The 16,964-nt window shown below is 40.3% G+C and overlaps 1 protein-coding gene across 12 annotated transcripts in view; it reads right to left on the reverse strand.

The window, feature by feature from the left end:
* Nucleotides 1-515: 515 nt before the first annotated feature.
* The window catches only part of PAG1 (phosphoprotein membrane anchor with glycosphingolipid microdomains 1), a 116,008-nt gene continuing 99,559 nt past the window's right edge, over nucleotides 516-16,964 (reverse strand). For 11 of the 12 annotated variants that reach the window (XM_040585737.1, XM_040585730.1, XM_040585733.1 and 8 more), the window contains 3 exons: nucleotides 16,262-16,851; nucleotides 11,839-11,898; nucleotides 516-9,882 (listed from right to left, as the gene is read on the reverse strand). In XM_040585737.1, the coding sequence (XP_040441671.1) occupies nucleotides 9,535-9,882; nucleotides 11,839-11,898; nucleotides 16,262-16,851 (998 nt within the window). In that variant the 3' untranslated portion in view covers nucleotides 516-9,534. The remainder of the gene's footprint in view (nucleotides 9,883-11,838; nucleotides 11,899-16,261; nucleotides 16,852-16,964) is intronic. The other variant, XM_040585740.1, reaches the window with a different exon arrangement.

Below are 16,964 nucleotides of genomic sequence, written 5' to 3' on the forward strand. Positions count from 1 at the left end.
CACAGAAGCCTTGCTCCAGTGGCATGCTTAAAAGATGACCTTTCCTTGTATTACATGCAGAATCTGTGAGCATCTTCAGCAAAGAAAAAGGAATCGAATGCCATGGCAATTTCAGAAGGTAATCCATAAGGCTGGTAATTGCAGCCCTTTAAAAATGCTGAAAGCTACACATCTTTCAAAGGCTCAAATCCAATATTCTTACCTGCATTAAAGACCATAGTGCCACTATATTCATGTGCGTTCCTGCTTAAAATTGGTGCTGTGCTGTGCATGCTTGAATCTTGACAAGATTGTGGCTTTGGGAGGAGTAAGGTGCTATATAACAGAAGGGAGACTTAATAGTTCTTGTCAGGTAATGAAATCAGCACAAAATGCCCAGAACAAACAAAATTCTATCAAGTAATGCAGACTTCAAGACCTTCAGAAGGAGGTGATTACAAGGACTGAATAAAATATGTGTTAAGAAAACAACAAAAAGAGGCACAGGTTGAAGAAAACCAGACAAAAGACAAAGCTTATTTATTGTGTTTTATTCTGTCTGGATATCGAATTCATATATAGATTTCAATCCAATGAATTTTGCCAGGATTTTTGAATTAATTAATTTCATTGCAGTGTAACATGTTTCCCATTTGACATCACTTACTTGGATTTCCAATGAATTCAAAAGTTATTTGCAAATATATTAGCCAGAGAAAATGGCAGAGCCTTTTTTAAAAGCTTTCAGAGAATACAGTACGGAATCTTAAGATATTTTCCTGCATATAAACAAGTAAATATTGGGATACTACTGTACATAAATAAAACCTGTGTTTTATATTATTGACCTACGTTCTTAGTTTTAGATAACTGCCTCATATGTTTATGTAGCATTTTCCCCCCTGAAATATTTACATAAGACTTGTCTACATTTACAGTAAATAACCATAATTACCTACTGTGCTTTCAGCAGCCAAAAGCTGAATTGGCTAGAAACATCAGATGAGATTCTCAGAACAATGGTATGACTAAATTACATCAGCTCGTGTATACTACTACAAAATGTTGAGAGGAATTTCATGGCATTTTTCAATTTACAGAATGCAACTTAGTGTTGGATCTGAACTGCTCTAACAGTAGGATAAGCCCTGCAATTATAGTCAAGCTACAATTTATGGAACATACAATCCGCAAAACTACAGTATTTCAGTGTCCGCAGTGATATTAATAAAACTATATCGATTTCAAACAGGTAGCAAGCCAAATAACCCATCATGTAGCAAACAAGCCTCAGCTAGTGCCATCTCAGAAGTCTGCATGCACCGACTCCAGGTTTATATAGTACAGTCATTTCTTCAAACGGCTCCCACTGCCTACAGATCTGAACTACACAGTATATTTAACTGTATCCACACTAAGATAGCCAGAGACAGTTCTAATCCTCTCTTTTCAGAAGCTCATACTGGGTTGAGGACGTTTTGCAATTGTGCATCAGTAAGCAGAGAATCAAATGTTGTCCAGAAAATAGTTTCTTGCTAGAACCTTATGTAAGTGAACATTGACGGAAAACCATTCCAATAATAAATATTTTTTTCCATTATAAAAAAAATGATAAAATAAGTGAAAATGTCTGTCATGACAAATATTTATCCACTATGTTCTAAGTATTCAATGTGCCATGTATTTTATGCTGAAGCTCCTATAGCACCCAATTTAAAGTGACTCCTACTGAGGCATGATTTTAATATTAGCTATTAAAGATAATTATCCATATACCAGACTTTTTTTGTTGCTCCTATGAAAGTAACAGCAATTTGCTAACACAAAAGAAAGAAAATATATTTCACTGAAAATACAAACAAAAATACCTAGCACCAAACCAAACTTCTAAACTCTGTCTTAGGGTCAAATCCTGCACCCTTGTCTCATGCAAATAATTCTATTTAAATAAAGTAATCCAGTTAGGGGTTGTTTTTTTGGTTTTGCGTGGTGGTTTTTTTTTGCAAAAAAACATCTGTGCAAGTCCAGATCTGCACATGGTACTTACATTAGTGCATCTACCTCTGTGCATTTTGGGTTTATGATAGAACAAACCCATGTATTCAGAAATTAATTATTCATTTCATTTCTGTTGATATGGAGGCTTGATAAAAGATTGGCAAACTGCATCATGGTGGGGCAGAGAGGACTTCCCTCTGCCTCTTTGGGCAGGACTGAGAAGAATAAACAATTCCATCCATCTCTTGTGAGATTCTCAGCAAACTGTCTTTTAACGGTAACCTCTTCTACTGTAAAATTCTTTCTAAACAGGTAGTCTGTGACATGGGTGAAGTGCTTAGCTATTGTTCCTTTTACCTTTTTTCCCTAGCTGCTGCAGTAGGCTATACCGTCTTGCCCCGACAGTAAATGCTCTTTTTCTGGACTTGCAGGAGGGCTCTTTCTTAGCACACTTTCATCTAGAAAGACTAGTCAGACTGAAGAGAAGCAGCTCATATCCCCCTTTCTTAAGTTAAAGGGGTCAAGACTGCGAAGAAAAGGGTCATTCCTAAGTAGACATCACCACAAAGTAGAGACAGGCCCTGCTGGAAATCGTGCAGGTGGTACATGTGGAAACTTAGGAGCCACCAGAGTGATCCAGATGCTCATTCAAAGACTTGTCTGCTGATACGATGTTCTGAGCAGACTGGTTATGTGACCATTCTCAAATAGCCTCAGAGACAAAGACCAAATTCCAGTATCCTCAGACATGTGAGAAGGAAGGTTCTTGAGGTGTTAGGTGTTTTCTTACTAATACGTTTAACCATTGTACTAGTTCACCTCTTTTGTAATACATCTTTCCATATCAGATGAATGCTTGCAAGCTATAGAACTTCTTGCCTTGAAAGTGAAGACATTCATGCAAGACAGGATGTCATTTCCCCAAAACATCTGGCTTGAGTCCAAGCTCCTAAATCTCACAAGCACCTTAAAAATGTTCAATTGAGAAGTGTTATGGGATGTAGTTTCTGTGCCCTCTGAACAGTTTGCACATTTCATCAAGGACAAAAGAGATAGTCATGGTGATGGCTGAACCTGGCAGGGAGGAGCAGTTCCATAAATAACAGGGTAGTCCAAATCCAACCTATTCTGAAAGTTAAAATGTAAGAGTCTCTTTGTAGACATTAGGAAGTCAAAAAATCAGCACTGTCATTTTGGTTTTTGCTTTCTTAATAAGATTCATAAGGTTTAACCCCCCTCCCCAGTATTACAAGATTAAAATACCAAGAGTTGGTAACATTGTCTTGTAGTGAACAGGAGGCATTCTGAATCTCAAATGAAGCATGTTGAAGTCAAGTGATACATACATACTTTGTAAATCATCTAAACAGACTGTTGCATTATCATAAACGATAAGAAATAACATAGCTGCCTTCTAAACTGAACAAAGAATCTCATTTTGCATTTTCTGTAATAAACATAAGCTAGTTAAAATTAGACAATGAATCTGCAGACAAACCTTGTCAGACTGTGCTCTTATAATAATAAATGAATATCACAAATGAAAGCCAATATTTAGGAATGTGTATGGCAAGACAGTACCACATACAGTAGACAAGTTGCTGTGCAGCGATGGTGAGCATCTTTACCTTTACAGAAACATCTTTATTTTTAGGCACTTTGCTATCATATTTGTAGCGAGTGTCCTTCTCACCAGTTTGAAACTGAGAACCTCCAGAAACAAAGCCTCACAACTTCAAAAAACAGAACTGTAAGTTTTATATTATCTATAGACTGAGCACAGGCCAATGGGTATGTAATACAAAGACAATTAATGCATTTACTATGGAAACTGGGCTGCTGGAGTTAGCTATGTCAGCAAGTCAGACCAAGTAGGGTTACTACATTGTTCTGGTGATTTTACTTACAACACCTGAGCTGAATCATTTAGCCTTGGCTTAAATATATCTACATTGTGTAGACACTCTTGCTGACCTTTGGCTCACATGTAAAGTAAGTTTTATCAATTAATCAATAGGAATCTTGTATTACAAGTAAGCTTTCATCTTTCTGGTGTCCACAGGAAAAGAACAGTGTCTAGTGTATGTGATACCCTCAGGCACCGCTGGAAAATTATCACATAGACAATTAATTTGTTTAATACTTTTGTTGTTTAATAACTTTTGTAAGCCTGGGTTCTTTCATACTGAGCCGACCAAAGGGGTTTATCTCTCCTTAAAGAAAGGGAACCCTGTGTTTTTATCTCTGTGACGTTCCATCCATAGCATTTACCTTTAGCATAATCCTAAACATACATTGCTAGCTAGCAAGGGATATAAAAATACTTTTTTTTTATTCCCCACCCCCACTCCATGATCTGCTCTAGCAACGTCTTCAGCCATGACCATCCCAAAAGAGATCCTACCAATCAACTTCAGCACCAGGGTATGAAATCATATTAACGGCAATTATGCTCCCTGATCCCAGGAAGAAACCTGCCCTTGAAAATCTTCAGCACAGCACCACAGAGGCATCTGTCAGGCTGAGCATCTTTCTGCATTCTACCGTTTTGCAGTAGACTACGCACACCAAGTTGCTTGTGAGGCATGTAACAGCCTTAATCAGGCATGTTCCAACCTAAATAAATAACACTCATCTAAAATAACTGGTAGTTTGCCTAACAGCAGTCCCTTACTGGAGTGTGGCCCAAATTAAAATGTTTGTTGCAGAAACAGATTTCTTACAGTCATATTGCAAACAAACGCATATGCACAATAGGAGACAGAGAAAAGTCCTTAAGCCCAGCTCTGTGAGGTTTCCAATCCCACACCGCACAGATGAAAGTCGTTTCTCTAACAACTTTCAAGCCAAGGCACTTGGCCTGAATGGCTCCTTAAACAGCTGTGGCCCAGCCTAGGCTCGTTGCGCGTGGTGACTCCATTCTGGTTGTGCGTGGGATGAACAAGAGACAGGGCAGCCCTGTCAGCCTTCTGTCGTCAGAGTAACACAGTTACCGCTAAGTTCTTGGAAGGAGACAATACTAGAGAGAGCACTCTGTGTCACAGCTTTACACATCAGCTTTCAGAAAGCACATTGACACCATTTATCCAGCATCTTATAAAAGCACCATTGAAAGGTTGAACAGAGAGCACCGCATATACAGTGGACAGGAGCTGTTCAGGGAGCCACGGAGAAGCGCGCAGCCCAGCAGAATCCCTGCAGGATGGATTCCCTGAAGGCACGGTAGAGGAGGGCTTAAAGGACAAGGCAGCTGATCCTCAGCCAGTTGCTACAGTGGGGATGCTCCAGCTCTGGGTGACTCATGAATATGAATCCCCACACCTCATCCCTCACTCCATGAATCCTGCTACATGTAAGCAAGCCTGCAACTGATATTAATAGAAAGACTGAAGCAACTAGTTGTTCACAGTTGACATGGACAAAGACCACCATCTCCCTGAACGCTCACTGTTGAAAAAACTTAGGTTCTTCAAAAGAAGACTGATAGATAATTCTTATTGCAAAGCTTAGTCATCATAGCTACATTACTGGGCTTTGTAGAGGATGTTTGTGAGACACTATTGCTATTGTAGTGCTAACTGAGGTCCAATACATTTAATGGGTCTCTATAAAGGTGTGTCTAACTTAGACAAGTGTGTGCTGGGGTTGTCCCTTTATACTTTTGAGTTAAACACAGTATGGAAAAAGAGTATGGAAGTACTAGCTACTTAGTAAAAAAGGCACTATAACTGATCTAACCATGGTAATTAGGTACACGCCTGTGCTACAGCTATCTGTAAAGAATCTATTTCTTTCTGTGACTGAGAAAGCAGTTTTGCACTCATCATGGTAGAAAGAGGTGAATGGTTTACATACGGGGTTAGCACTGGGTTAGGTATGTGGTGAGAACAACTCTCACAGGAGACACAGATTCATGGAAGAGATGGCCAACTGCATTTCCTATTTCTACCGGTTCCCAGAAGGAAATCGGAAAAGACCTTTTCACTAGTGCAGTTATACGCACATTAGAGCTTGTCTTGGCCTTACTGTGGCAATTTATAGTTGTGCCAAAAAGTGGAGGCAAAGAAATAGACCGTGAAGTTTCCCCAGAAAAGATCACCAGCTAACAACTACTTCATTTTGGATGTTGACATTTCATTTAGGGATATGGTGAAAGAGGAAAAAAATAGCAATGAAGAGACAAGCAGAAGCAACTCCTTTTCCTTCACACTCAGATTAATCTATTTGGGGATTATTGTTGGAAAAATCTTTCTATCCAATATATTAATGAAAAGGAAGAACAGCCATAAAGGAGCAGATCTTACTTCTGGGAAGCACAAACTAGAACAGAAGCTCGATTCTTTATCAAGAGATGTAATTATTCACTTAAGAATTGTTCAGGAGGGCAATTCCTTTTTGCAGCGCTCAAGAATCCAATGTGCAGGAGTCTCAGTGGCTGAGGGCAGGTACACATCCTGCAAGCAGCAATCCAAAATCTGAGCTCTTTCCCTACCAGGCTGAAGGTCTGGTGGATGACAAAAAAGGTTGTGACCAGCCTGAGAGTCATTTAAATGGGAAGGATTGTGCCAGTGCCGCAGGACTGCATAGTACCAGCTCCCAGTGCAAGGTGGTATGAGGCAGGTTAAAAATAGAAGCAAAAGAAAAAAGAGAGGGGATTTCACTGTGGAAAAGAAAAGTCTGGGGGTCTCAAGGAGCAGCTGTCAGAATGGGGGAAAGGAAGGAAGAAAGGAGGTGACTCTCGTGTCCCTTCCTCCAAACCAACATTCTTGATCCTGCTCTGAAAGACCACGATGAGTAACTAGGCAGCTCTCCTCCTTCCTTTGACCTGCTGATCTTCATTGGGGCACTTCTAGAGTGATGTCTCATTTTCTTCTTATGCACTTTAAAATTTCACAGTCAAGAGTTTAGTATTTTTTTTTTTTTTGTTATCGTTAACTGGCATTAACTCGTATCTTTAAACTGGTCTTGCAATTGAATCCGGTGAACGTGACAAACCTCATATTGCTACTGTTTCTCCAAAAGCAGTCATCCATGTAATGAGTAAGACAATCCTTAAGGGATAACTACAGCTTGAGATGTATCTGGGAATTTCAGGAGTTGAGGTATGCCTGCCATTAAGTTGCAGGAGTCAGACTAAGGTCTACATATATAAACCTGTACCCCTGAGCAAGGAACAGACAGCAGAGACATGTTTAAATACTTCAGAAATTCTCCGGACTTAGCACAACAGTACTTCTGAAACATGCTGCATCTTATCTTTGGCCTTGAACAGTGTGAAGTAGAAGGAGAGAACAGTCAAAGGTGAACTTCACGAATTCACATTCAAGGGAACAGAAATAGAAACTTTTTTTGAGAGAAAAACCCCAGAAAGGAAGACTGACATCAGCTATAGAAAGCACTGCAATGAAATGGAAGCAAAGGGTTTGCTGCAGCTATGGAAGCATGGCAGCATGGTGAAGAACAAGATGGATGTAGACTGGTCTGAATTGCTTCTCCTCAAAGGAACAGAGTTATATGTCAAACGTGCTGCGCAGTTGCATGAAATCACGATCCATGAAGTTTGAATCACCCTGCAGGCAGTTTGACTGCACACTTGCACTGCTCCTCAGAGCCACACTACTTACAGGCAAAGCTCCATAAATCTGTACATTTCTTTCAGTTATGAAGTTATTTCTAATAATTGTGTGTAACCAGATCTGTGTTTTTTCTTTACAGTACCACGTAACATTGAGCGCTGGCCAGTGATCTGAGAAGAACTCACTCTGGCATATCAAAACTCAGTACCAACTGAGCTGAAACTAAACCTGTTTTGGCTGCTATGCAATAAGCCAACTTCAGTTTATGTACTGTTTATTTAGGATTAAAAATAAACTACTCTTCAAGCACATGCCAGATATTACATATGTGAATGTATTTGAATGTTACCAAGTTTGGACTATAATTTATACTTGGGTACAAATTACAGGTGTATGCTTATATACATAGGGATATATGCACATGTGTACACATAGCAGTGTACAAATGCCCATCACACAATGCCGGTTCTCTACTGTTGGACTATTGTACTATCATACTATTCATTATACTATTCTTGAAGAAAACATAAGTATCGACCCAGTACCTACTAATTTCATCCAAGCACTGTACTTTCTTTTTTTTTTTTTTAACAGTAACAGAATAACTTGGTATCTTTGAAAAGCCACTGGCTTTCACATTGCTTGTCAGAGCCCCAAGAAGTTCTTGGTTGTCCTTCTGCTCCTTTTAGCAGAGGAACAAGGAGGACCAGCAGCTATCCCAGACTAAATCCCACTGTCTCTTCTGCCTCTTTTTTGCCCTTTGGCAGTGTACTCTTAAATAGACTCCGGTTTTTTGAGCTTAAAACCAGCAAGACGTGTTCCACATCCCTGCCCAAGAAGAAGAAGAAGAAAAAAAAGGCAATTGTTCGTTTACATACTTCTGAGATAAGAATTTTTTTTGAAGGAAAACCAAATAAAGCCCAAAGAAAGAATGGGATTCCTCCTGTTACATAGAACAATAAGTTAATCTACAAAAACTCTGAAGATGAAAAATATGTTGTGAAAATAAAAAACATCATCCACTCAACACAGTACATAAATTTTCCTATATAATAAACCAGGCAAACATATTAAAATATTTTAAGTAATAAAAAAGGGCAAAAATCTTCAAAAAATGACTTAACACTATTAAGGTTAGACTGAACGTTATGCCAATGCATTCATTTGCACAACTTCTTGCAACATGACAATTGTCTGATGTGTGTATGCATAGGTATATGTGTGTGCAAGTGATGGGAATGGAGCAAGAATGCTAAGGGTGTCACTTGCAATTTTGAAGTGGTTTTTCACAGATAATCAGACAAAACCCCTACAAATACCAGTACACTTCTCAAATATTGCAAGTCACATTCTACAGCCCTTGACATTAAAAAAAAAAAAAGAAAAAGCCGACAGAATTAATTCAAGTACATCTGGAGTAGGTCCCTTGTGACGTACTGTTTGCACTTTAGTTGCAGCGAATGTGGACAGAGCTCCCCAAAAGATATAGAAGTGAGTATGCCTTCCCCAGCCCTGTGTAAGTCTGAGTTGAGGTACAATGATCCGTGATTTGCTCAACGATGTGGATGCCCAAACTTGAATGAATAATGATGCTTGAAAAACACTTTGACGCAAATGACATAAAAAAGTCTCTTAAAATGAAAAGCTAGCTTTGTGTAAAGGCAGTCTTTTTGGTATGTAATCCTATCGGGACGACAAGCATGGCACTTCTTCCCAACTTCTGGTCTTCTTGGAGCTAACAATAAAGAAGCCTTTACGTTGTCCTGGTTGTCATTCTGACCTGACGCACCCTTTCCTGTGAGCCTCCATCCATCACCCAGAATAACCTAGTGGGTATCACACCCTGGCCGAAATGCATGCTTCTTCTTCACAGCCTTTGTTCTTTACTTAAGCTTGTTCCTCAAAAGGGGAAGCATTCCCCTCTCCATGCTCCATGTGTTCCTCTGAAAATGCCAGCGGAGAAATCTGCGTGCTAGAGTAGTTAAAGTCTGGTGAAATCCCTGTGGTGCTGCAAGTCCCCTATGCTCTCATAGTCGTTCTCCCCTGAAAGAGCAGTGTGGTTTGTGTTAGGCACAGACAAGGTCCTGTCTTCTTGGCTCACTGACTGGATAGCTTCATAGTCAGGCTCCAGCTCCCCGTTTGGTCTGTCCGCTGACTGAGGCACAGTGGTAGTATTTACGGTGTTTTCAAAGTCCTTCACACTTGCATAAAGGCCACTGCAAATAGACGGGGACCTCTGAGATGCAATTTCTTGAATACAGGTGTAAGGAGAATCCAGTGCCTTGATGGCCTGTCCCGGCTTACTCACTGATGAGTACATGGCTGAGATCTAGGAAAAGGAGACACCTGCTGAGTATTTCAGCTTGGCATAAAGCTTGTGTGCCAGTTTGTACCCCTTCCACCACAAGGACGTCTGTTACTTAAGAAAGGGCAGGATCTTTTAGTAAAAACATATCCTTTATTAAAGAAAAAATATTTCTTACAAATTATTTCTTTTCTGGCACACATTTATAAATTGATATTCTTTCAAAAAAGAATGCTTTGTAAAATGCTTTAAAAAAGAAGTTTATAAATGTAAAAATTCTTTGAACATAAATACCCTGCAGGCAAATTAGACCCAGGACAAAAGGGAATGGTTTTGTGATCAGGAGTTCTTGCAAGTTTTGCTGTGGTCCTGGAGCCAGCTTGGGCTCAATGGTGAGACAGGCATCAAAGGGATGATCAGGCATCACTGTTGTAATGTAGGAGAATGATGCTGTCTGATCCTTGGGGTTTTAAAAATTATTATTTTTAATGGCAGCGGCTACTTTACTGCTTTTGGACACACCTCAGTAGGAGAGTACTTATTTATTGTGTTTATAGGCAGAACCAAGGAGCCACCAAGTCATGTGTAAAGAACATGAAAAATCAGGACATAAATGAACCACACCAGAAACCAGCAAATAGTCAGTGCCCATTTTGATACACAAGGTCTGTTCTGTTGACTAAACTTGCCTACAAAGAGGAGCTGCACTGCAGTCACTGTATCTCAGAACTTAAGACTAGAGACTGAAACCTCTCAGCAATTATAAACACAAGAGAGGGAGCCAAAGCCTCACTCCTAGCTCTAAAATTCCCCTCTGAGGCGGTGGTATGCTTAAACAAATGCATGAAGGTGGCCCTTAATGAAGAGGTGAAGGAGAAGCCCCCATACACACATGTCCCTCCACTCAGGGCTCACTGCGGGGCCGGCACCAAGCACAGGGAGTCACTCTTGACTCCCTCTCCCAGTCCAAGTGGATACCACTCCTTGCACAGGGTAGATAGCTGAATTTCCCAGCACTGCTTCTCTCGTACCTACTACCCCGATTGCAATATAACTCTTCTGTTACATATAAAGTCTTTCCCAAGCATGCAAGACCACTCTGGATTTGTATCAATCCAATTAAAATAGTAGATGGACATGAAAATGTCCATTACCATTAAGCAATACTGACTGGTGCAGGTGAACCAGATCGCTTCTGTTAATTCTGTATTTTAAATTTTTTTTTTTAATGAAGAGAGACATCCAGTTGCAGATTGCAATTCTTTGTACTGTTTTCAGCCAACCAAACAGAAAATGGCTTTTCTGCTCATCCATACTTGTACCCTTTCCAGCATTAATTACATGAACCCAGCTCAAGGATCAATTTATTCATTAATGTCTGGGAGAGCTCCTCCCAGAGAAAGCATTAGCTCACTCAGCTCATTGCCAAGTTTGTGTTTACTTTTATGTCCGGAGAACATATTTATAAATTGCACGGGTGTATTGGAGATGATCCCAAGCAACCTTATTTCTGTTTTTCTTTGTTTCAGTCTCCTCAATTTATTTGACTAACAGACATTTTAAAGAACAGTTTATGTTCCAGTGCTTTTATTGTGTTTCTGTTTATTTCCCAGTGCCCCAGACACTTTGCATGGGGAAGGTGGAGCATGTTTCAAAGGGCTGCTGATTATTATTCTTAAGTAGAGCTCATCATCCAAATCAAGAAGCTGCCCTAATGATCAGCTAATTATGGCCTCCCCTTATTTTCTGACACCAATTTTTATTTTTTTACACTATTGTCCTGATACAGCCATGTGCTGGAACACCTCTGATTTTAGGAATGTGGCAGTACAAACTATGTGAAGAGAAACTTCAGCTTTCATTTTCCCTTCAGAGAAATTTCACCTTTCTTAGATCCTGCTTAATCATGCAGAGCTTATGCTAATTTCTGCCTGCAAAAAGGTCTCTAGTTAGCTACTGAATTTCATGCAAGAAACCTACCTCATCTTCTGTAAGAGATGGATCTTCCTCTCGAGACTTGTAAGACATCGAACTAAGCCTCTGTAAAAAACAGAAGAAATAAAGAAAAAAAAAGGCTCATTACCAGTCAACAGTCCAAAACCTGTAATAAAACCCTGCTGTTACAATCATTACATTATATTTTACTGTCATTTGCTCACTAGTTCCATTTTACATAGCTAATATCCCTAATATCAAGAGTACATCTGGAGATAGTAGCCCTGAGTAGTGCTTTTTAATGTATCTGCTCTTGTCCTGACCTGAAAAGGGTAAAAATAATGTAACGGTTAAACCAAACTCTGCTCTGCTGTATCCCTGCCTTTCCATTTCTAATGAAGCAAGACAGAGTCTGCAAAGGCCTTTGAACAATTAAAAGTCAGCTGTTGTGACACACTAGTTGGCCTTCCACGTGATTTTCAGATACAGTTTTAGACGACAAAAGACCAAAACTCAGCCGGCACCTTCCCAATGGTTGTTACCCTTCGTTCCATGGATCCTGGCAGTGCTGCAAGGGAGGCACCGTGCCCTCCTCCCCCCCCAAAGGCAGCAGCTGTGCAGAGGCGCACGGCAGCGCTGCCTTTCCACCACTCAGACCACAACCACGGGGAAGACGTACTGCAACCCACCCCGAGGTGGGCAGCTCAATCCGCAAAGGTTTGAGTTTTTGGCTCAAATCGGCTGGGTCCAGTTCACATAGCAAAGTTACTAAAGGATGGAGAGCTTGGTTTGGTATCAAATCTAACTTCAAGCATGTAAAGCGTCTCATAGAAATTAGGTCACGAAACATCGGGGATAAAGCATTTTTCTCTTATGAAAAATATCTTAGGGCCTTACATCAATGAAGACCCCCGGTACCTCACAGCAGCCTTGGGATTCCTCCTCCCTGGGGTGAGGCAGCGGTGCTGGACTCCTGCCCCACAGTGATTCAGCAGGAGCTTTTCAGCACTGTTTGTAATGGGCTGTATTTTGGAGTTTCACCCAAATTCTCACCTAAAATGCTTCAGACCTCCTCCAGTGCAGACCAAGGTGGAGAAGCAGAGCTATTTTTAGCATAGTCAATCAAATACTGCTTCCAGGCACGTACTAGACACACAAGACTTCTTTTTCCCGCAGAGGCTCACTACAACAGATTCCTTCCTACTTCCATTTTTCTTGGTTTTTTTACTTCTGGTAAATACCGTGCTTCAAACCCGTGGTACACTTCTAATGAAGACCTGGACCCAAAGTGCACTGAAGTCTGCCTGCTGCTGCCCAGGGGGCTTCCCTGTCTCACCATCTGGAGAATGTGTTCTTTGACCTGTGGTTTGTTTACTCACCAAAAACCAGAAATTAAAAAAAAAAAAAAGAAAAACAGAGAAAAAGAAGTTGTTCAAACATACTTTGGCCTTTTATTGGATCCGCTTCACTACAGCAGCTCAGTTTAGTCTTTCTTATTTGCAGGATATTTTTTGTGCTGTTACTAATTTCATCCTCATGCATTAAAACAAACGTATGCTTGCAAAATCTTCAGTGAAATTATTTTCTTTCATCACTGTCTCTATAAGCACCACATCAGGCCCCCTTTTTACAGTTTCCCACTCAAGTACTGACAAATACCCCAGGATGCTGGCAATCCTGTTCTTGTTTTCCTGGGACCTAAGCGTTCTTCTACATGTAAAACCTGTGACACATCAGTTTTGAAGGATATTTTCATCTTGGAAACTGAAAAAAATAGTTGCTCCTAAACATCTTCTACCCAGCAATATTTTAACTTAGGCTTGAAACCTCAGCAGCAAAACAAAGAGCATGTGTCCTTATTTGCCGTTCACTTTCCTTTTGTTCCTCAGTAGCACTTGATTTTTTTGCCCCTGGGCTCTGCTGCTGCTCCTGACTCAGGCACCAGAACAAGACGACCATTCTCCTCTGGTGCATCTGTAAGAGATGCTTTGCCCATCCTCAGGCTGAGCAAGTCTGAAATCAGATGGCAGCAGCCAGATGTACACATGGAAAGCATGTCTACCAGTGCTCACTCTGGAAAGACCTGGATGAAAAATGAGATCTGTACTTCCTTTTTTTTTTTAATTAAAAAGGAAGATCTAAAAAAAAAAAAAAATCATTCTGCCTCTCCAGTTTTATTAGAAGAACTATGTCCAAGTTTTTTCAGGTGAAAGAGGCCTGTAAAAAGGTGTCTTTCTTCACCAAAACCTTCAAAGGATTTGATTGGGTCACAGCCAACAACAAATTTAGATAATTAATTTTAACCCTTTTATTGCACGCCTGGATCTTGAAAGGAGACTTTATCCTTCTCTTGCTATTACATAATGGAACAGTCTCTGGTTTTGTCTACCTATTCCTCTCATCCCAGATGAGCATGCTTCAGGAGCTGGCATGGGCTGGGGGCCATCCTGGCTGTCTCTTTTACAGGGTGAGACTGAAACAGCTGGGACACGGTCTGTTCTCTCCCTGCTGGCCAGCACAAGTCTCGGTTACACAAGCAGCCTCCCTGCCCATCCCTTCTTTGTGCCCTACCAAAGCCTACTTGCAAATTGTAGTGAGAGAGACTCACATGACTTACGCCCAGCCTCCCTCTTCATCCCAGGGTCAGGGCAGAAGGTTGCAAAGTCTGGGATATGGATGTCACATTAAACAAGGCAGCTAAGTAGGCTCACAAGAGAGGAAGCAGAAGGAGACGCCTATAGAGTCTGTTTGACTGCAAGAGCTGTAGCTCTCAAGGACAGGACAGGTGCACACTCCGATGCATAATGCATGTACCTAGCAGCGAACATGGGAACTATCTGATGCTGCCGAAGCTTTAACTCTGGATGGCTTTAGCGCTGAATAAATTTTAATTAGACAAACACCTTCTTTCTGGCACTTAGGGGGCTGCATGTGTCATCCCTTGATTAATCCTTCAAAACCTGAACCATTTTAATCAATTCCCACTCCTTGCAGCTACTGACACTGTATACATGGTGTGCTGGGGAGCTATGGAACAGCAAATGCTTTTCCTTTGTATCGGTGCCTGGGACATACAATGATTTTCTGCAAGCCTTTTCACACCTGGTAGGAAAAATGTCACTGTTACAGAAAGCTGTTTCTCTAAAAGTTTAATTAGACGTTACATATGGTCTGAATTTGGGAGGGGGGAAGTGTTGGTGGATTACTGATGACAATCACATCTTAATTTTTTACTTAACGAGCTCATTATTTGTAAGAATGTGCACTGAAGAGTCCAGGTAAAGAATTTTTATATTATGAGTAGTCTTCTTCATTTTATTTATTTGACTCTATTGTGCTTTATAGATTACACAGTCAGTCAGTTATTTAACAAGGTATGTTTCTGCCCTCTGCCCAGATTACTGAAATACTTCAAGTAACAGAATAACCAGAAACAAGTAACAGTACCTCGACTCTGCTACGATTTTTCAGGTAAATGTTTACACTGAAATGTCACATCACATCTTAAGGATTTTTTGGAAATTTTCATCAAACCCTAAAATTATTTGATGACTCAGACACCAAAACTATATTAATCTGCTAAAATCACAGTTCTTTCATTCACAATTAATAATAAGTTCTCTAACTAGTTCTGAAAAATGCAAACTCAAGTTTATGAAAACTCTGCAACGACCTGAGAGCATCCTTAAAATTAATTCTGGTGAAAAACTAAAAATGGGAAAATAATTTGTTGAAAATGTCATCATTCTTATTTTTCAAGGAGTTCACCACTAACTTGTTCTGGTCTAGGAGAAAGAATAAGCTGACAAAAACCCATAACTTTTGGCCAAGATTTCAGCAGGTAGAAATTCATTACTCTGTTTACATGTGACATACAGAATCTGACAAATATAAAAGCCTACACTTGCAATCCCTCTCTCTTCCTGTCCCTCTCTCTTACAGAGAGACATGAGACACGTGCCTTTGAGCAGATGCCTAACACAGCTAAGTCACGGTGGCTCAGCAAAGGAGGCACATCTCAGGTTAGGGCATCCACCAAGAATGCTCCTCTCTTCTTTTTGTAAGTTGAGGTTTCATTAGGGAAAAAAAAGGCAGGGGTAGGGTATGATCAAGATATAGATGCTCACAGAGATAGTGGATACCTATTGTAATAGCTCCCACAAGTATAATACCATTAAACAAAGAAGCAGAGGTCTTCTACGCAATTTCTGGGTAATATTTGGGAAAAGTCTTACGAAATGCATACTGCAACAATCCAAAATATAGGCTGCAATGGAGTAAGTACCAGCCTATCATGCAAAGACTATACTATACATTTTCATATTTCCATAATTTAGAGTCTTGCATCACCCTGAGTGTTGGGGTTTTATGGCATTTTTTTGTTATTAAAAAAAATAATCCTCTACCACCCATATGTTCTCTATCATTATTTGGCTGTTTGATGTGGTCAAATATTTATAGGATTTACCTTCTCTGGTTTACTTGCTCCTTCTGTCACTTCTTCTTCCACTTCTTTTTCTTGCACATTCTCATTTTCATCAAGAAGTTTCATGGGTACTGGAGGGGGAAGCTCATCCTCTACATCTGGTGTGTTCTCAAGAGGGCTCTCTGAATTAGCACTTTGGCGACTTTTTTTATTTCTGTCAACAGACGCATATTCTGCTGATTCAATTCTGCACTCAGGAATCTGATTCTGACCTTCAGAGGTTGTCAGCAAAGCCTTTGATTTGCTGTTACAGCTTCCTTCCATGCTGGCTGCTGCTCCAACATCTTTGATTTCCTTCACAGTTTCATACAAGCAGTCTTCAACGATGTTCTCCTGAGAGGAGCTGTCTTTCAAGACTTCATAAGGCCCTTCCATTCCAAGACCTTGATCATTTTCTGCATTTCTGGCTGAGATTATGGTTTCCATGGTGTTGTTAGGGGGAATACTGGGTAGTTCACGACTCTGGTGACATTTTATAGACTTTCCAAGACTATCCTGTTGATCTAGCAGATCAGATGTCTGTACTTCTTCATAAGGCTGGATACAGGCAGTTGTACTGTCCTCTGAGACTACTAGAGAAAATGATACAGAAGTATTTAAATCAAAGGTGTAACTACATGTTGAGTACTATTTGATACTCTCTGCATCACTTTGGTTTTGTCTCTCATTGGAAGGGATAAATGAT

The sequence above is a fragment of the Falco naumanni genome, chromosome 3, assembly GCF_017639655.2.
Source record: "Falco naumanni isolate bFalNau1 chromosome 3, bFalNau1.pat, whole genome shotgun sequence".
NCBI classification, from domain to species: domain Eukaryota; kingdom Metazoa; phylum Chordata; class Aves; order Falconiformes; family Falconidae; genus Falco; species Falco naumanni.